This window comes from Eutrema salsugineum, unplaced genomic scaffold (genome assembly GCF_000478725.1).
Source record: "Eutrema salsugineum unplaced genomic scaffold, Eutsalg1_0 scaffold_2, whole genome shotgun sequence".
In the NCBI taxonomy this organism is placed as follows: domain Eukaryota; kingdom Viridiplantae; phylum Streptophyta; class Magnoliopsida; order Brassicales; family Brassicaceae; genus Eutrema; species Eutrema salsugineum.
In genome coordinates this window covers 16995091-17016412 of record NW_006256829.1, presented here as the reverse complement: position 1 = coordinate 17016412, position 21322 = coordinate 16995091, and the positions used below count along the sequence as shown (strand labels likewise).

General features: G+C 32.7%; 1 protein-coding gene across 1 annotated transcript in view; it reads left to right on the top strand.

Annotated features, from left to right (window-relative positions):
* Positions 1 to 21322, top strand: part of LOC18017496 (probable LRR receptor-like serine/threonine-protein kinase At1g29720) — a 49361-nt gene that overhangs the window by 18775 nt on the left and 9264 nt on the right. Inside the window, 11 exon segments of the mRNA XM_024155577.1 lie at positions 13313 to 13384; positions 13485 to 13556; positions 13761 to 13832; positions 13946 to 14017; positions 14555 to 14626; positions 14712 to 14783; positions 14866 to 14931; positions 15016 to 15087; positions 15333 to 15398; positions 15505 to 15573; positions 15673 to 15723. Coding sequence (XP_024011345.1) covers positions 13313 to 13384; positions 13485 to 13556; positions 13761 to 13832; positions 13946 to 14017; positions 14555 to 14626; positions 14712 to 14783; positions 14866 to 14931; positions 15016 to 15087; positions 15333 to 15398; positions 15505 to 15573; positions 15673 to 15723 — 756 coding nt within the window.

The window sequence follows — 21322 nt, the reverse complement described above, 5'->3', positions numbered from 1 at the left end:
GTTTCCTTCTCCGAAAAACCCATCCCGAAATTCCCGACGAGCATCGATCCCAAGCCTCTCCTGGATTCCGATGGGTGGCCGTGGAAGGAAGAAACGTGGAGGAGCACGAGGAGGAGCAGCCGTGACTCCCTTACCCAGTCGGTATGAGTTCCAGCGACATCTCCACCACCGCTAGTCCCGAGCAACGGGCCGACACATGTATGAGATTATCCACCGCCGATGGAGCTCTTCCAGAACTCGCAACAAGGAGCCCTTGAGTCTCAACCACCGCCTCAACCTAGAAGGTCAGAAAAATCTCAAACTCGGTTCTCTCCATCTCCTCAACACCGGTTCCAAGAGCAATCTCCCCGGCAGCATTCTGCATCACCTCAATCGCAGCACCAAGGAGCTTCTGGAGCTTCTTCTTTCTCTCAAAACCGAGCCTCTCCATTAACTCAAGAAGGAGGTAATTCTCCACACTCTCAACAAGCTCATTATGACGGTGAAGAAGCTGAATTTCAAGAACCTTCAGATGAAGAATACAGTGATGTCAACCTCTCTGAAGACCAGCTAAGGATTCTAAATGCCTTGCTCACGAAGCCTGGGAGAGAGGCTTATACTACGGTACTGTCTCCCATAGAGAAACCGGGTACAACGTGGTAAGTCTTTTTTACTCTAGCTTCATTTGTTTCATTCTTCAAATGATGGCTCGATGACTGCTTGCTTTGTTTTCTTTGTATCCAGGTTCGGTTGTGACAAGTCCTCTCTTACCCGGAAGATTACCAAGGTCTTCACCAACAAGTTTGATGGCCCTTTCTACAGTTGGAGTCGTGTGCCTCGTGATAGACAAGAGCGTTACTTCATAGAATTCGCGGTAAGATCATCCTTTTTCATTTACATGGTTTTGTTTTTGTTTTTGTAACTATGTCTTATTCTAACATCATCTATTTGTCTCTTGTTGTTGCAGGAAACCCACACCTGGGATCCCTTGATCACTGGTTGTGGTTCAAGAAAAATTTGAGAGCATTTGCAAAAGCCGGATGAAGGATATGGTCAGTAGCGTAAGGACATCAAGAGTGCAACCTAACTGCATTGAGGATACACTCTGGGAACAAATGACTGCCTATTGGGACACAGAAAAATCCAAAGATAAGAGTTCAACAACTTCAGCTGCTCGGTTGTCTGAACATGGTGGTCTTGGACCTCACGTTCACTTCTCAGGTCAGAAATCCTATCTGCAAATCCAGCAAGAAATGGTAACTTTCTATTCTGTTATTATTCAATAAGTGTTAGTTTTAGGAAATATGATTAATAACTTACCCGCTGACATATTTTGGTTTATAATTTCAGGAAGAGGAATTAGGTAGACCGGTGAGTCTTGGTGAGGTATTCATCAGGACTCACACAAAAAAGGATGGGAGTTATGTGGATGGAAAGGCAAAGAGAGTGGCTGAGACTTACCAGAAAAACTTGGAAGCCAAGTTTTCTGCCCTAAACCCTGAAAGCTCAGACAATCCTGAGGGTACAACACCTCGTCGAGAACTAAGTGTGGAAGAGCAGAACGACTTGTTTCTACAGGTAATGTTCTCTATTCTTATATGGATTTTTCTTGCTTGTCCTTTGATTCTAACATGGTTTTGGTTTAATGAATCATATGTCTGACTCTTTTTTTGTATTCGAAGTCGACTATTATGAGTGAAAGAGGTGTACCTTATGGAGTTGGTAGCCTCTCTCACTTGTACGTCAATGGGAAGAGGAAGTACCCAGGAAGCTCTGCATCCTACGGCACTCTGCAGGAACAGCTTCAACAAGCTCAACACCAAATAGAGCTCCAAGCGGCTGAGAATGCAAGGCGTGAAGCAGAGTTTGCCAAAGCTTCAGCTGCACAAGAAGCCAAGCTCGAGAAGCTCACCATGGTTGAAAGGTACTTGACTCAAACTGATCCACGGTTCAATGATTTTTTGGCTAGTCAAACTCCTCCATCGACCATTCCTGCTGCGAAGTCTACCACTCAACAACCTGCTGATCCGCCTGCTGCTCCGACAACATATGTAACTCAAACATCAAGTGCCACCTTAGATTAGTAGGTCTCTTCTCACTTTTTTTTAATGTCTCGGAACCTTAGGACTCTTTTTAATGTCTCGGAAACCTTAGAAGAGTATGTCTCTTCTCAATTTGAACTTCTCTATAATGGTTGTATATAGAAACCATTTGAGATTTTTTGGGTTTAAATGAATGTATTATGATGATGAATGTATTGGTTTTTGGCTTTTTAAATATTGATCATGGTTTTAGTATTCAAATGTGCCTTTTATAGCAATGTTTATAAACAGGTTTCAAAATTGGGGGTTTCTAAATAGCAAATTCATAATTGCAAAAACGATGATCAAAATAGTCACTAAACAGTCTTAAATTTGTCGGAAAAATGTCACAGATCAGTCACAATTCAGTAGTAAAAGTGCAACAAAGTACTTTTCATTTTTCGACAACAGTAGTGAAACAATCGCAAATAAGTAGGTAAATATGTCACGAAACAGTCGTCAAATGGTTGTTTATTTAACGTCTAAATAACGACTTATTATTTAACGACTAAATTGCTACTACTTTGATATTAAGAGTACGACTGTATTTTAGTCGTAAGAGTGTCGCAAATGTAGTCGTAAAATAGTCACTAAAGCTGCCAACGGAGTTACGACTAATTTACGTCAGTATATATCACACGCAATTTAGTCGTAAATTCGTCGCAAAATTACGACTACTTCACGATTGTGGTAATTAGCGACTAAGAATTAGCGACTACTTATTTTAGTCGCTAATTAGACGTAAATTACCGATTTACGACTATTTTCCGACGTTTTCTGCTGTCGCTAAATTCGTGTATTCTTGTGGAGCTCATCACATGTCTACTTGGTAATTATCAAGTATACTATATATATATATATATATTCCATTAGATTATCAGCCAATTAGATTTATATAGATTCAAATCCAAAATATTATTTAAGGTAACCATAAAACTGAAAGAAAGGAAAAGCAAACGTCATGAACTTTTTTTTACTATTTTTCTTCTTCATCCTCTTCTACATCATTTTTTAATAATCCGCCACTTAGATTTATATGGATTTCAAATATAAACCATTATCTATGATAGCTGTTATACCAATAGAATATAAAAACAAATGATCTGATTTCTTTTCTTCTGTCTATTCTTTTCCTTTTTTGTTCATCATCTTTGTGTGTTCGGCTTACTTATCTTATCCTCCAAATCATATCCCACCATATGTAGTTTTAATTTTGATAAAAGTTATAAATTATTTCAAATTAATGTCGTCGAAGATCTGGTGACTATGAAAGTACACAATATTACCACCTCGAAAGCATCATAAAACTCCCGACTTGTTGTCAAAGTTGTTAGATTTTATGTCTTCTGAGAAATTGTTTCTTTTGTTTTGTTTTTTTCTTGCTCTTGGATTAGCTTTAATAATTCCAAACATATTAAAAAGGAAAAAAATAGTTGTGTTTTAGTTATGATTGTGTTTTGGTTTAAATCGGAGTATACAATTCAAACCAGACAAAAGAATTTATTGGTTATTGGATCACTTATTTGGTTTAACTTCAGTTAGATAAATATTATGAGTCATGCATAAACATATTTTTTACTTCCGTTCTGTTGGATATTAATTATCCACGTTAATATGTTAAGTAACAAAGTTACTCTACCTACCACTTATAGTGTAGTCCATATATTTTACCAACCTCATTCTCTACTCTCTTGTATAAATAGATGTGTTGTACAGCAATCATATGAGAAGTGAGAAGAAACTTATTCTTTGCTCCCCCTATCGCTTTTCCTTCTTCCACTAAAGAAATATATAATATATATCCATACATATATATAAAGATACATAATCTTACCTATTTAATAAATATAAAGACAAATTTACAAGACGTTTATATAATATATATACATACACATATATAAATATACATAATCTAACCTATTTAATATAAATAAGGACAAATTTACAAGATATTATCAGCACGAGCGTCTTTCGATCCGTTTTTATACCAAAAGAGGTAAGATTTAAATCTATGTTTAATTTATTTCAAATTTATATATTATTTCGGGATGATAGGCTCTGCCTTCCCCGAACCATTGATTTAAATTTATGTTCAATTTATTTTCAAGTTTACGGGATGATAGATTATGCCTTCCCCGAACCGATCGTTATGATAGGCTATCCTTTCACGATCATATGATCATATGGTAGACTATGTCTCCTCGGATTATATTAATGGAGTGGAAGGCTAAGCCTTCTCCTTGATTTTATATTTGTAGAGTAGAAGGTTATACCTCTTCCTTAAAATTATGGCAGGCTCTGCCTCCTCAATTAAATAGAAGGTTCTGCCTCTATATTGCCTAAGTATATATTTTTATTATACATGCATATTCAAAAGTTTTTATCATATTTCTTTTAAAAAAAAATTTCAAATTGAATTTCCGCTAAATTTATGATATACATAAAGTTATCATATCAAATTTGGCAAAGCTCGGAATCCCTGCCCTTGATGTGTCTGGTAAAAATTACATGTCATGGGCAGTAGGTGCAAAAATGCATCTAAGAGGAAACGGACTTCTCGATACCATCGATTAGTCGGAAACGACATCAGATGAGAAAAAGACGAAAGCCATGATATTTTTGCTCCACCACATCGATAATAGTTTAAAACAGGAATACATCATGAAAGAAGATCTTGCAGATCTTTGGCAATCTCTCAAAGATAGGTTTGATCACCAGAAATATGTGATCTTACCGAAAACCAAACATGAGTGGTTGAACCTCCGGTTTCAGGATTACAAAAGTGTTGGTGAATATAATTCCGCTATGTTCAGAATTACTTCCAGGATGATGTTATGTGGACAGGAGGTAAGTGATTTCGACATGATCGAAAAAACACTCCAAACATTTCATCCTGGAAATGTATTCCTGCAACAACAATACCGAGCAAAAGGTTACACCACTTACTCGGAGTTGATGCAAGTCCTCCTTGTAGCTGAACAAAATAATCAGCTCGTGATGTTAAACCATCAAACTCGCCCAACTGGATCATCGCCATTCCCAGAAGCGAATGTTGCGTCATCCAGTCAAAATAATAGAACCGAACACGGATGCGGACGCGGTCGAGGCCGTAACCGCGGTCGCGGACGAGGTCGGGGACGAGGTAGACAAAATGATGTTGGTAGGGAAGCAGGAAAGCAAAAAAAACTGCTTGTTACAGATGCGGCATGAAAACTCATTGGGCAAAAACATGTCGCACGCCAAGACATTTAGCCGATCTGTACCGAGCATCACAAGATGCCAAAGAAAAGGATAAAGAAAAGAATTTTAAAACCAATTTCATCTCTGATGAAGCTGGACCTTCCTTTGATGGCATAAGTGATTATACTCATCTTGATATGGCTGATTTCCTTGTTGATCCTGAAGAATCAACGGAAACAAAGCGATTAAGATCGATGTAATATAAAGTCTTCTTGAAGAAGACAAGAAAAATCAATGTAATTTTAAATAAGAATGTAATATATTTTTGTTAACAAGAAAATGTTTTTCTTAATATAAAATAATTTCTAAAATCGTGTTTTTAGTCTATTAATGCATTTTCTTGCATATTGTGATCAGAATATGTCAGCGTTTGAGATTCAAGATGGAGATACATGTCTAGCAAACAGTGCTACGACAAATACTATTCTTAAAGATAAAAAATATTTCTCCTGTCTCAAAATAAAGAACTCTGCTGGAAGCGTGAGAACCATATCTGGTAATGCAAACATTATAATAGACTTTGGAAGAGCTTATTTTTCAATGCCAAGGGGGACAAAGTTTGAAATAAGTGATGCATTATATTCCCCCAAATCTAGTAGAAACTTGCTAAGTTTTAAAGATATCCGAGGAAATGGATATCATATACCAAGTACAAATAAGAATGGCATTGAATATCTTTGCATCACATCTGAGAGGAAACATGTATTGGAAGAATTACCAATGATGTCCTCTGGGTTATATTGCACAAAAATAAATAAGATTGAATCCTATGTTACAATAAACCCAGGGTTTACTAGTACATTTAGAGTATGGCATGAAAAATTTGGCCATCCTGGATCAATCATGATGAGAAGAATTGTGCAAAATTCGAGTGGCCACCCATTGAAAAACCAGAAGATTTTTCAATCGGGAGAGCTTTCGTGTCAGACATGTTCTCAAGGAAAACTCATAACTAGGCCCTCGCCAGCCAAAGTTGGGAATGAATCCCCTGTATTCTTAGAGAGAATACATGGTGATATATGTGGGCCGATTCACCCACTGTGCGGGTCATTTAGATATTTTATGGTATTAATTGACGCATCTAGTAGATGATCACATGTGTGTCTATTGACCACAAGAAATATGGCTTTCGCAAGATTCATTGCCCAAATAATCAGGTTGAGAGCGCAATTCTCTGATTATGCCATAAAGAAAGTCAGGCTTGATAATGCTGGTGAATTCACTTCAGCGGCCTTTAACGACTATTGTATGCCATTAGGAATCGCTGTTGAGCATCCGGTTCCACATGTTCATACATAAAATGGCATGGCTGAGTCTTTAATAAAATGGTTGCAGTTGATTGCAAGACCGTTAATATTGAGAACAAAACTCCCAATTACTGTATGGGGACATACTATATTGCATGCTGGGGCATTGGTCTAGATGAGGCCAAGTGCATATAATGAATATTCTCCAATACAGTTAACATCTGGAAAAGAGCCAAATGTATCACATCTCCGTATCTTTGGATGTGCGGTCTATGTCCCAATAGCCCCACCGCAAAGAACAAAAATGGGGCCACAAAGGAGATTGGGAATATATATCGGCTATACGTCACCAAGTATAATTAGATATCTTGAACCGGTAACTGGAGATATGTTTACGGCATGTTTTGCCGATTGTCACTTTGATGAAAATGAATTCTCAGTGTTGGGGGGGAGGATCAAGAGAATCACCAAAGGATATCACATGGTGTACACAAACCTTGGCTTATCTTGATCCCCCTACCCATCATCGCGAGGCGGAAGTTCAGAAAATTATACATTTGCAAAGTTTGGCAAACTAGTTACCTGTTGCGTTCACATATACGAGAAAGGTGACAACATCATATATCCCCGCTGCTAATGCTCCATCAAAAATAAATGTTCCGGAACAAATTATTGATGGGAATAAAGCAAATGAATCGCGGGTTCAATTAAAGCGCGGGATGCCGATGGGAAGGATAAAAATTCTCGAAAGAAAATAAATTGGGAGACAAGGTTCCCGAAGCACCGAATAAAGAAAAATGTCTTGAAGACATTGGTGAAAAGGTTATAGAAGAACCATATAAAGATATATGTCCTGAAGACATACTTGAAGAGGTTCTAGAAGAACCAGTTAAAGAAGTTCGTCCAGAAGACGAACATGATACTGAAAAGTATGAGATTTCTATTAACTTCGCCCAAAGTGGGACATTATGGGCTAGAAGTGAGATAAATGATACAAATGGAATGTTCTCCTTTTCAGTATCCAAGGAAATTGATAATGAAAATGATGATCCAGACCCAAGGTCCGTGTCAGAATGCTAGAAAAGGTCTGACTGGGAGAAATGGCAGATGGCCATGAGAAATGAATTAATCTCCCTGAATAAAAGAAATGTCTTTGGACCTATAGTCATTACACCAGAAGATGTAATGCCAGTCGGGTGCAAATGGGTCTTTGTGAGAAAAAGAAATGAGAAAAACGAGATCATAAGATATAAAGCCCGACTTGTGGCACACGGTTTTTCTCAAAGACCGGGAATTGATTAGAAGATACATATTCCCCGGTCATGGATGCAATCACATTCAGGTACTTAATGAGCCTGACGACATCTAAAAATCTAGATATGTACCTTATGGATGTTGTGACTGCATATTTATATGGATCACTTGATAGTGACATATATATGAAAATCCCAGAGGGAGTAAAGATCCCAGAAGGATCAAAGATGCCTAAAGCATCTAAAGATATATGTTCGGTCAAATTACAGCGATCACTTTACGGATTAAAATAGTCTAGACGCATGTGGTATAATCGCTTGAGTGAATACTTGTTGAGTGAGATATGCCCTTGCGTGTTTATTAAGAAATCCTCATCAGGATTTGTGATCATTGATGTATATGTCGATGACCTGAACATAATCGGAACTCAAAAGGAGATTGATGATGCAAGAACTCACATGAAAGAAGAGTTCGAAATGAAAGATCTTGGAAAGACAAAATTTTGTCTAGGGCTCCAGATTGAGCATTTCCAAGACGGAATATTTGTGCATCAATCAAATTACACCAAAATGGTGTTAAAACGCTTTAAAATGGATAAAGCAACTCCTTTGAGTACTCCAATGGTCAATAGATCACTTGATATTAACAAGGATCCATTTCGACCTTGTGAAGATAGCAAAAACATATTAGGTCCTGAAGTACCTTATATGAGCGCTATCGGTGGGCTTATGTATCTTGCAAATTGTACTCGACCAGATATAGCCTTTGCTACTAATCTACTTGCAAGATACAGCTCATCTCCTACGCGCAGACATTGGAATGGAATTAAACATATTTTTCGTTATCTCCAAGGTACGATTGATCTGAGTTTATTTTATCCTAGAAACCTCGAAGTTGGTCCAGTTGGTTTTGCAGATGCAGGATATTAATCAGATCCGCATAAAGCTAGATCGCAAACTGGATATGTTTTCACAGTTGGTGGAACAGCGATCTCGTGGCGTTCTCAAAAACAGACTTTGGTCGCCACTTCTTCAAATTATGCGGAAATCATTGCTCTCCATGAGGCATGTAGAGAATGCATATGGTTCCGATCTGTGACTCAACATATTCAAGGTGCAAGTGGAATAGTCATTGATAAGGAACCAACAAAAGTGTTCGAAGATAATGCTGCATGTGTTGCTCAACTCAAAGAAGGTTTCATCAAGAGCGATCGAACAAAACATATTCCTCCAAGGTTTTTCTCTTACACTCAAGAACTCGAGAAGAATCAGAAAATGGATATCCAATATGTTCGCTCGAGTGACAATGCAGCATATCTCTTTACAAAGGCGCTTCCCACTATATCATTCAGAAAACATGTTCATAGTATTGGAATGCGCCGACTACGAGACCTATGGAGGAAATTTATATCCATCATTTCGAAAAAGAGATTACGTAGCTGTACTCTTTTTTCCTTGTCATGGTTTTTATCCCAATGGGTTTTTCTATGATAAAATTTTTAACGAGACAGTACGTAATAGATTATTAATGATGGATAATTAAGAGGGAGTGTTGAATATTAATTATTCACGTTAATGTGTTAAGTAACAAAGTTACTCTACCTACCACTTGTAGTGTAGTCCATATATTTTACCAACCTCATTCTCTACTCTCTTGTATAAATAGATGTGTTGTACAGCAATAATATGAGAAGTCAGAAGAAACTTATTCTTTGCTCTCCCTATCGCTTTTCCTTCTTCCACTAAAGAAATATGTAATATATATACATACACATATATAAATATACATAATCTTACCTATTTAATATATATAATGACAAATGTACAAGACGTTCCTATTTTTTATGTTTCAATTTCCTTATTTAATCTTTTCATCTTGTGTTTTTAACTTCCCATTTTTTTTTTCTTGTTTTTGTGCGTGTTCTTCTTTCTCCCATTCCAACCATCAACAATGAGAGTATGAGACAACATCAACATTAAAAACATACGAATAACAGCAAATAATTTGAAAAACATCATAACATATTCAATAACAAATTGATCACAGAACACCCTAACTAAGAACAAAACAAAACAATTAACAGGTAGATAAAAAAAAAACAGAACCGTAAACACCAAAACAATCTTCATCTAAGTAAACATGAACCCTAAAAAAACAAAATCCAAACAAATAAAACCCATATTAGTTATGCTAAAAAAAAATCTAAAAATAAGCAAAGAAAAGACTCCATTTCAGATACGAATTTTAAAATCTGAATAAAATAATAATAACAAAGAAAGCAATATAGAAACAAGCAAGTTTACCCCTCACTACCATCGTCAAAACACAAAATCAACTCTCCCATAATCAAAAACACGACCACTTTATGAAATTTCTGAACCATCTACAAAAGTAAAAACAAAATAAATAAATATCATAGCTAGCAAAATAAATGCACGAAGCTTTGTCAAAAAAATAAATGCACCAAGGAAAGAAGAAATTAGCCTAATCAAGACACGCTGGAAAACATACAACCAATAGCAGAAAATTTCTACCGCAGGCAAGCATTAGAATTCACAAAAGAACATGGCAGAACACAACAAACAGTAGTGCAATGAAGCCAATCTACTAAAACAAAAAAACACACAAAAACAAAAGCTAGAGATAATGGCCAACGTACTAACAAAACGAAAACAGAAAAGATAAAACGAAAAGTACAAAAGCACGACTCATAGAATAGATACGTGTTATTCAAGAAACAAAACTATATAGACTTTACATCGTGTGTTATAAATTCCACATGAATTATAGACATATATAAAAACAGGAAAAAAAATTAAAAAGTGAGAAGAGTGTAAACAGTTATGAAGAAACAATTCCATAAAAAAAAAAGGTTTGCAACATACAAAGCTAAAAAGTAACAACATCTAAACCTAAAATAATTTTTACGGCTGACGAAAATAAAAGCATGAAAAATTCATATTTATAGTCCATACATAACGTAGGGTTTTCTTTATTTTTTTTTAATTTAATTAACTACAAATAATAGATTCGCAGATATCTGAAAATATCCAATCTGTTGTGAAAACTTAGAAACTTTATTAATCACTGGAATGTATATATAGAGTACATAGGGAATCTAGGTTAAGTACAATGCCCTGATGGGCCTAATAGGCCGGTATAAGAGTCCATATATGATATGTGTTATAACACTCCCCCTTGGACGAGTGAACCGGGCCAGCTACTCAATCGGGATTGCAAACAAACTTAGGCTAAGGTTTTTATATAATGGGTCAGCAAATACGATTTGTGCTAATCTTTTGTAGGTAATCCATGAGCTTTTTTTTTATTTTGTATCATATCAAAATACAGGCTATAACAAATTCACAAAAATTAAAATAGCTCATTACTATAATAATTTTATTAAGGGTAATTCTGCCAATTAATACAAAGACAGGAAAATAATTAACCACTTTGAAACTCAATGAAAAATCTTAAAACTAAAAAATTACTTCGCTTTTAATATATATGATATTTTATTCATTGTTAAAGATCTAACACCCCGTCTAACTAATACTATACACATTTCATATTTTAACCTGTATTACATTCTCTTTCAGCTTTCTCATCTATATATTCTCTTTCCTCTCTCTCATATGATACATTTTACATTTTTACCTTTTTTTACAAAAAAAATCATCCTCTTTTTTTTTTTTTTTTAATCAAATCCTTTTATCCTCTTTCTCATTATCTCTACTTTTATCTCCTCAAAAACTAATAGACAAAAATAGCTGACTATTACATTCATACATATTTTTTTTGACTATTATTCTTGTAATCAACTATCTTATTCTTCTAATTATAAGCTCAGTTTGTTTAGAATAGTTGATTAATATATATGTATATTTATAACAGACTAATTGAATATGTATGTTTCAAAATATATTCAAAATAACATAGATGCATACACAAATCTTGATGAAGTTAAAGTTGTATACTAACAGTAAAAGTAATCGCTGCTATTATTGAAAGAAGAAGTTAGCGTCTACAATTTTTAAAGAAAGAACGGGTCCAACTCGTGTAAAAAAGCAATGTCCAAAATAAGAAAGCAATGGCTCTTTTGTTATTTCATCACTCATTTTAAAGTTGACTACTCTTAATTACTCAATTGTCTGGCTTTTAATAATAGTTACCTAATTTGCTCTTCAAAACCTATTATTCTTGCAAATTATCTTATATTTTTAGGTTATTAATAAATACCTTTTTCAACAAAAAAAACAAAAAAAGGATAAAACATGCAAAGTAATACTGTAAACCGGGTTAAACTACTAACTATAATTAAATACTGTAAATTGATACTTATACAATGTTTAAAATATTTTGGTGCTTAAAGCATCAGTTTGTTGAGCGTCTTTAGCCTAGTGCTTATTTGTAATACATATTTTGTCAACATCCCATATGGGGAAGGTTGGAGTCGACCTCCACTCGGGTGAGATAAGAACAGAAGTGTAACAACCACTAGTCCACTTGCTTCTATAAACATTCATAAACTAGGTTAAAAATATATTGATAAAGTTTAGAAAATTTTATATAGAATATTATAAAATGTTTATTAGGTTTTATACAATTTTATAATATGTATATAAGATTTTGACGTTAAAAACATGTGAATAAAATTGTTCAAGTAGTTATTAATGGAGAAAATTTATGGACGTTCATAAACCAATTGAAAATATAGAGATATTTTTATATACGTTCATAAACCAATTTATAAAAAATTATATTTTAATATTGCAAAGTGCTATTTCAAAAAATATTCTTTTAACTTCAGCTCTTACCAAGATTAAAGAAACTGAATCTAAACCGAATGCCAAAATAACCAGAAAATAATAGAAATTTTAATACCAGATTTACCCTGATCTCCAACCAAATTGAATTCGAACTTTGTTAAACCAAAAGGAACTAACTGAAATTTACTAAAAGAACTAATATTTTTTTAAAATCTATAATATATTTGAATTTATCAAAAAGCAACAATCTTACATAAATTAAGTTAAATCGTTTTTGTTTTTTTTTTAATTCTAACTTTTTGTCCAAAACAGAACCAAAATGTAATTTGTTCCCGAATGGAAATTTTCTAAATCAAAAATTCTGAAGTTAAAAAAATCAGAACCAAACCGAACAAGAATTTGATGTTGAATGCGATCTGAAAAATTCAAACAGAACCAAATAATCGAATGTCCATACCTAGCTGCAGATTAGTTGTTTTGTTTTGGTTTCGAATGGGAATGCTAAATCACAACAGGCGGTTTTGAGATTCTCCTCTTGAGGCCTTTCAAATTATGACAAAATTAAAAGACAAAAGAGATGACAAAATGATGTAATAGTGTTAAAAGTTAAAACCGACCCAAGAATGGAGATATCAACAAAACTTGTTGCAAGAAAATCTCCAGAAACAGAAAGAGCCATGAGAAAGTTTTATAGTGAATTATTGAACAATTGTTTTTAGTGATTTTTTGCTGTTCTTTGTAGAGACTTGTGCCGAAACTACCTTTCGGGCCCAATCCCGATGGAATGGGCTTCAATGTGATACCTCACTTACATGTTAGTTCTTTCTCTCTCTCTCTCACTCTGTTTATCTTTGTTTCTTTTTGCAGCTGTCTTAATGATTTGCAAGTTAACGTTGCCGTGTTTTTTCTGGCAGCTCGCTTTGCGCGAATAATTTGTCTGGTCCTTTACCAACTGGTTTACAAAACTTCAAAAATTTGACATTCCTGTACGTCTGTAATTGTTTTTCTATTACCTGTAGGGATGTGTCTTATAATCACTAGGCTGACCTTGGGGTAAAGCTCGTAAAGCAACTGTTTTAAGCACCATATTTTAATTAAACTTAAGGGGCATCAATTTTAGATAAGTTTTTTTTGGTATATATAGTGATTAGTTGTGGTAAAAGGGCATCATTTTGTTAATGTGTTTCCAGAGGGGTTGAAGCTAACCAGTTCTCTGGTCCGATTCCTGATGAGCTAGGCAATTTGACTAACCTAACAGGATTGTAAGTGTCCTCTCTTGCATCTTTCTTAACCATTTTCTTAAGCTGCAAGAATATTTTGGTTTTATGGGGAAAACATACAGTTTGTGATCTTTCATGAATCTGAGTTTCTGCAGGGAACTTGCGTCCAATCAATTCACAGGTCGCCTTCCTATTACTCTTGCTAGGCTGGTAAACCTTGAAAAAGTGTAAGTTGTTAAAAGTTTTCAAAAGATTCCTTTTTAACTGTAAATATGTTGTTCTGTTGGCACCTAAATCTAGCTGAAACCTGTTAATTTAGAGCCTTTGCATTGAACTTTATAGATGCTTTGTTTCTCTGTACTATGAATTGCTTGATTGTGAACTGATTTGAATGTTATGAAACAACGAAAGCTAGACTGGTCCAAGATGATACTTCCTCTTTTTCATAATATAAGTTGTTTAGCTAAAAACAATGGAGATTAAAAAAATACTGCTCTTCAAAAGGCATTATTTTAATATATATATAGATTATATATTAAAAAATCTCAACCAATCATAAAAAAACTGCATAATATAAATGGTTACACAATATTCAATAAATGTAACTGGTTGCATAGATATGTGAAACCAACTTATATTTTGAAACAAAATTTTTTTCTAAAATAACTTATATTATAAAACAGAAGGAATATGTTATACATTATAAAACAGAAGAAATATGTTTGATCAAAGCTCTAATCTAGTTGTTTGTTTTCATTATGCAGTAGGATAGATGACAATAACTTTACTGGAATCATCCCAGAATACATTGGCAACTGGTCTCGGCTTAAAAAGCTGTACGCGCTAATCCTTCATCACTAAATGTAATTTCTCTTTATTGTTTTCTGTTTCTACACTATCTCAACTGTGTATGATCAGCAGACATCTAGACGCAAGTGGACTGAAAGGACCTATTCCTGACGCAGTAGCCCACACAGAAACTCTTACTGAACTGTAATAAACTACACTTAATGGATTAGCAAAAGGATCATCGAAATGAAGCTCATGTTTTAAAGCATTATATATGTATACGCAGGAGTATTTGTGATACGACTGGGATAAACTCCTTTCCCCAGAATATATCTAGCAAAATCGAACACCTGTATGTTTCTCCCACTGAAGATTTTTTTATTTTCTTAGGATTTTCAGGCTAGATTATAAAGTTAAGTCTCATTCCCTGGTCCAGGATTTTGAGGAATGTGAGTATGTCTGGTCCAATTCCTTCTTATATCTGGAATATTGAAACCGTAAAGACTCTGTAAGTTTCTTTTTATTACTTTAAAAGGACTTTTCAAGTTTAAACATTTGTATTTTTTAATTTTTTTGGGTATGATTTGCAAGTTTTAAAAATATCAAAACTAACTTGTTTAATGTCTTCCACATTTATCTCCTGAGGAGTTTGCGTAGGATCTATAGGTTTATATAAGCAAATTTATTCAGTATTTACACAATTACATATCTATCAAAAGAAATCCATTTATTTTCACAAGCTGTTTGCTGCAGTGACTTATCATTTAACAAGTTGACTGGTGAAGTTCAAGGAGTACAATTCGTACCAAAATTCAATTGGTACACGTAAGTACTATAATAATATTTTGAGAATTTTGGAGACATTTTCGCAAGAAAACTACAGAATCACTCTGTATAATTTACCAATAGACATGTTCTTTTTCAGCTATTTGACTGGCAATATGCTTTCTGGATATATTGAATCTGGTGCTTTACTCAGCAGCAAATCTATTGTGTACGTTCCAGGCCTTCCCTTGTTTATGTGGCTTGAAAAAATTTCTGCCTTGTCTACTAATCGTCTTATCAATTTTCTTTATTCGGTGAATCTTCACAGCGATCTCTCGTATAACAACTTCTCATGGTCGCCTAGTTGCCAAGAAAAGCGGTAAGAGCATCAGAGCATGATATCTTGGTAGGCCGGATAGTCTTCTAGTAATTGTTTATAACCTACTTATGTTGATGTTTCTGTTCTCTCTTTCTGTTGAATCAGTAACATTAACACATACCGGAGCTCATATTTGAAGAAGAATTTGTAAGTATTCTATGCTTTATCTTGGAAGGAGATTAAACTTAATAGTCTTAATAATGTCTTGTGCCTAAATATTCTGATCGTCTTGTCATACAGAACGCTTCTTCCATGCGCTGGTGGAATCAGCTGCAGGAACGGGAACTGTAAGTACATACATTGATACATATACTCATATAGAGCCGTTATGACTTCTCTCAAAAATGCATTAGTTATATTGATGTACATCAAAAACTTTATAATTAATTATGCTAGAATTATGCCATTTTATTAATTTTATTATAAAGTTCGTAATTTATGAAAAATATACTAAAATTGCTTAAAAACAGTTTTTAAATCAGTAAATCCATATTAATTAGTTTATTTAGGTCCACAATCTTCTAATTTGTTTATTTAATTTTTTAAAGCACATTCTTCTTGAATGTTTCTTTATTTAAAAGGGAATTTACTTTATATTTTTAATGCAATCATTAGCAAATTAATCTGATTAATAGAACATAAAAATTATAGAAACCTAAATAGAGTTCATTTTATTTTCTTTCCTTTTTTATAAAAATATGTTTTTGTATAAAATATTATAACATTAATTCAACTAATGATTAAACAATTTGTAGAATACAAATTTTAATTTTCCTAAAACATCACTTACGGTGAAACAGAATCATTGAGTATATTCAACTTATTATTCTACTAGGAATTAATTTGCGCGATACACATAATTATAATATTTTAAATATTATATTATAAAAATTTATTATAAAATGTTGGCTAATAAATTTTATAATATCTTTAACTAATGATAATAAATATTGTAGTTTAAACAAAATAAGTAGTTTATTTAACCTATTAACAGTGGATTAGAATATAATTCAAGCTAACCCATAATAAATTATAATATTGTAATGGTCTGTGAATATAAACAAATATTTTATCATGTTTAAATATATATAAAAATAGTATAATATTTTTCAAACTTAGGTTTGATATATATATATATATATATATTTAAATAAAAATACAACAAATTATTGTTAGTTTTGAACGATAAATCATAATATTTAGTAATTTGAGAATCTATACTATTATTTACGAAGTTAAATTCTTACGTGTCAACACCAGAGCAATTTGCTTATGTGTCATATATACGTGTCATTTTTTTAAATTCTAATTGAATTATCATTAATCCTACGTGTTATTATGATTAATATGATTTTAATGAGCCATCGGTACTATTAAAAATAATGGGCCATCAATTTTGTTTAATTCACCAAATCTGTAAAATGGGTCACCAAAAATTTTTTTAAAAAAACCCTAAAACATTTATCCTACACTATATATATATATAGTTAGTCTCCATTTGTTTTTCACCTACAACAACTAATTTACCCTTCTCAAAAGTCTAATTCCTCTTCTTAATTTTTTTCAGCAGCATCGTTTAAATTTTCTTCTGTTATCTCTGTATTCATATATTTTTTTTCATAACGAACTCCATTTATGCATTTTAATTTTAAAACGATTACGTGGTGTTAGATCTTCCAAACTTCTTACGTGTAAGATCTCCAAATTTTCCAAACTTCAAGGTGACATTACCATTACGCGTCGTAAAACAAGTTACCTTGATTTTTCATAACTTGATTTTCTTGTTTAAATCACTTCTGTTTATATTATTTATAGCTTCTGTTTATACCTTCTTTATTTTTTTTTAAATCTAGGTATCATCCTGCAAAATCAGCTCATTGATTCAAACAATTGATTAAAACAATGGATCTAACAGGTGATTCTTATAAATATAAACTGATTATAATTTTTTTTTTTAAAAAAAGTAACATAATCGCATATTCTATCTATTGTTTTTATCTGTTGGACAGGTGACTCAAATCAAAACGAGACGGTTTGTGTTCTAGATCCACATCACGAACACTCTGATAGCGATCAAGAATATGTCGATGCATTTATTCAACCAAACAAACAATAAGTTCAACCATCTATACGGTAAGTTCAAAATAAATAAAAAATGTGTTAGTCCGTCTTTAATATTAATATTTTTCTCTGCATAGATATAGTTACTTATATCAAGCATGTGCAAAAAAAGGATGCCCGTATCCAAGGAGGCATTGTTGTTAGAAGAATTGTTCTAACATTGATACTAGAAAGGTATGGATATACTTTAAAAAATAGATTTATAAATTTTAACCATATCTAGGATTGTTTGTTAAAATCGTCTCATGATTAATTTTATACTAACATTTAAGCTTATCAAACAATGCAATTAATGGAATCGACACTACAATGGTACTGTGGGGAGAACAAGCTGAACAATTTGAAGATAAGTTAAGGCTATTTAGTAAAACTAATGTTGTTATGATCACAACAAGTGTGCTGGGGAATATTTATAATGGTGTAGTTTTCTTGTCAGCTACGCCAGCAACTTTGTCCTATTTGAACAAAGATTTTCAAGCTATCGATGATTTCAAAAACAGGTCAAATCACTTCCTAAGCCATTCTATTACCAACAACTATAAATTATATCCTACATTTATTAGATATAAAACTTATGCATGCAGGCTCCCTTTCAATGGTATCTGTACTGTGGATTGTGGCGAGATTGTTGAAGATTATTCCTGTGGTCCTCTGCAATATTACAAGTTCATCTGCAATTATAGGAAAGCCTACTATTTCATCTGCCGGACCAACTCGTGTTCACATAAATCCTCTTGTAACAAAAGTGGATGATTTCGTTACTATGTTAGTCATATTCTACTAACGACTTTTATAATATATAGGCTGTCTACAATTGTCCATCTTTAAACTTTTACCTGTTTTTTAAGGTTACCAAGAAAACGATCTCGGCCACTAACGAGGAGTACTTCCCGATGTCATTGAACGAAGTTATTATTCAGAGGCTAATATTTATTAGGACTATCTATAAATTTTCTTACAAAGTGTGTTATACAACAATATTCATATTTCAATAAGTTTACAACAGTATGTTGTTCTTTTAATATTTCGATTGATAAAATAGTTTCTAATTATTTTTTAATAATCATTGATAAATTTAGAAATTAAGCATTTAATATAGACCATAGATTGTACTATTTTCCTATAATCAAACAAAACAGAAAATAATTAAATTACTTGGGTCATAAGTGTAACCTAATTTGGTATTCTCTTCACTCTTCTCTCTATAAATATAATATCCCGTATTTCCTTTAAATTGTTGATCAACATAAATCTTCCATATATATCCGAATCTTAAAAGATTTAGTTAATCACTATCCCATATAAATAAGTAAATTTTCTTCTCCCCAAGTACCAAGCCGTAATCCTACACTAAAATCAAAGTGCGTGTATCTTAAACAAAATATATTAACCATAAAAGATATGTAAATTGATAAAATATGTAAATAAGTGTCTGCAGTAAAGATGTGTTTTAAAAGTATTAAAAATCCCACATTGGTAAGATCTGCTAATAACTAAATCTTCACAATGCTATATATACCTCTTATCAATCATCAACTAAGACACACAAACCATTCTCCTTTTCTTATACAGAAAAAGGTGAGATTCAGTCTAAAATTTTTAAAAACTTAAAAGCTTAAAAGCTTTAAAGTAGCACAAAAATTCCATCTATATGACTATAGGTCTTAGAGATTAATATGAGTTTCACTTTCGGATCTACTCCGATTATTCATTGAAAAGTTCATATTAACTTAGGTCGAGCTTTATATTAGTTACTGTATTTATTTGGTGAAATTAGGAACAATGAAAGCAGTAAGGGCCGCTCTCTAAGATGTGGAAGAAGAAAGAATGCATGCATCGAGTTTTGAGAAGAAAATATCATATAGTTTTGGATCCAATTTTGGGTTGTTTAAAGGAATAGGCTTACATGCTCATTAGATAGCATTCGGTAAATTTCTGGCTCCGTGATTGTAACCTCAGAAAACACTTTGATATTTATATAATCTTTCATATATTAAAAAAGTTTTGGCAGGAAGATATAACGAAGAGAGATTAACATAGCAAACATAAATGATAGAGTAGACACAAATTAAGGCGTCTTTAACACATGCGAAATAGATCAGTAGAATAGATGCCAAATACGAGTTTTAAAAGAAAAAATTATTTATATATAAATATATAAATTTAAGTCTATATTTGAGCATCAGCAATGAATTATTGTTAGTCTCGGCAATGAATTATTTCATCAGCAATGAATTATTGTTAGACGAAGATTGGCTGTGAAGATTAGGGTTTCCCATTGTTAGTCTAGACAAACGATAATTAAGAATCCGAATTATAGGTAAAACTAAATAGTTTTGTTTGATTTATTTATTTTTTAGGGTTTTAGAAAAAAAGTTAAAAAAATCAAATGTAACGTGGTTTTGGTATAGTTTTGATTCAAATTTGAGTTTGGTTCAGTTCAGATATGGAGTCGGTTACAGAAAATCATAACAAAAAATAAAATAATTAACTAATTTGTAAATAAAATTGTAGATATTAGTATTTTTTTCCCAAATAAAATTATTATGTTGAGTTTAGCTTAGTACGTTCATTCGGGTTATCTTATAATTTGGTTTAAATTCAGAAATTTCTGTACCAGAATTTAGTCCATCAAATCATCATTCGGTTTGAAGTATAAATTGCGACTATATGTAGATTATTGAAATATATATTTTATTGTAGTATACTAAAGTATAAATTATATGAGTACATATATATAGATTATAGATGTATATATTATGAGTTTTAGAATTTTGAATTAAAGATTATGGATATATATAATTTATTGAAGTATGCATTTGTATTGAGTGAATTAAAACAATGTCTTTGATTACTGCAGTTACATCTCTCTATATATATGGATCCTCCATATTCGTGGTTTTCAATCAATAAATTTAAAATATAAATTTCATATTTTCAATGTCGTTTTTAACAGTTTAATCATTTGCAGGATAAAGTGGTATTCGTTCTTCTATAGTGATGCCTCCAAAGAAGAAATATAGACCGAGAACACCAAAACCAAAACCGATTCCTACTTTTAATAGACGTGACATCAACACTATTATTACTAACTCTTTCTCATTGAATAAAGATATCTTAATATCAAGTTTTTAAAACATTAATTATTCGGTTATGCAGGTTTACTTTCGAAAAGCCCGCAATATGCACCAGAAGATACCATATTTAACCAAACTGGAGATGATATTACCTTGAAAAGAAAACGTTCTCAAATGGCCAGGAAAACAAGGATCAAAATTTTGCGATCAAAAAGAGCACGTCATAATCATCAAAACGCAGGTTAGTCTTCATCTACCTCGAAATATAATTTTGTATAAATTTCCCCTCTGTGTCTGACATATTATATTGAAATATTTAAGCAGATCTCTTACCCAAACCAGACGGAATAGATGATTTCGTCTGTTTTGTTGCAACTGATGATGAGACTGAAAGTGAAGAC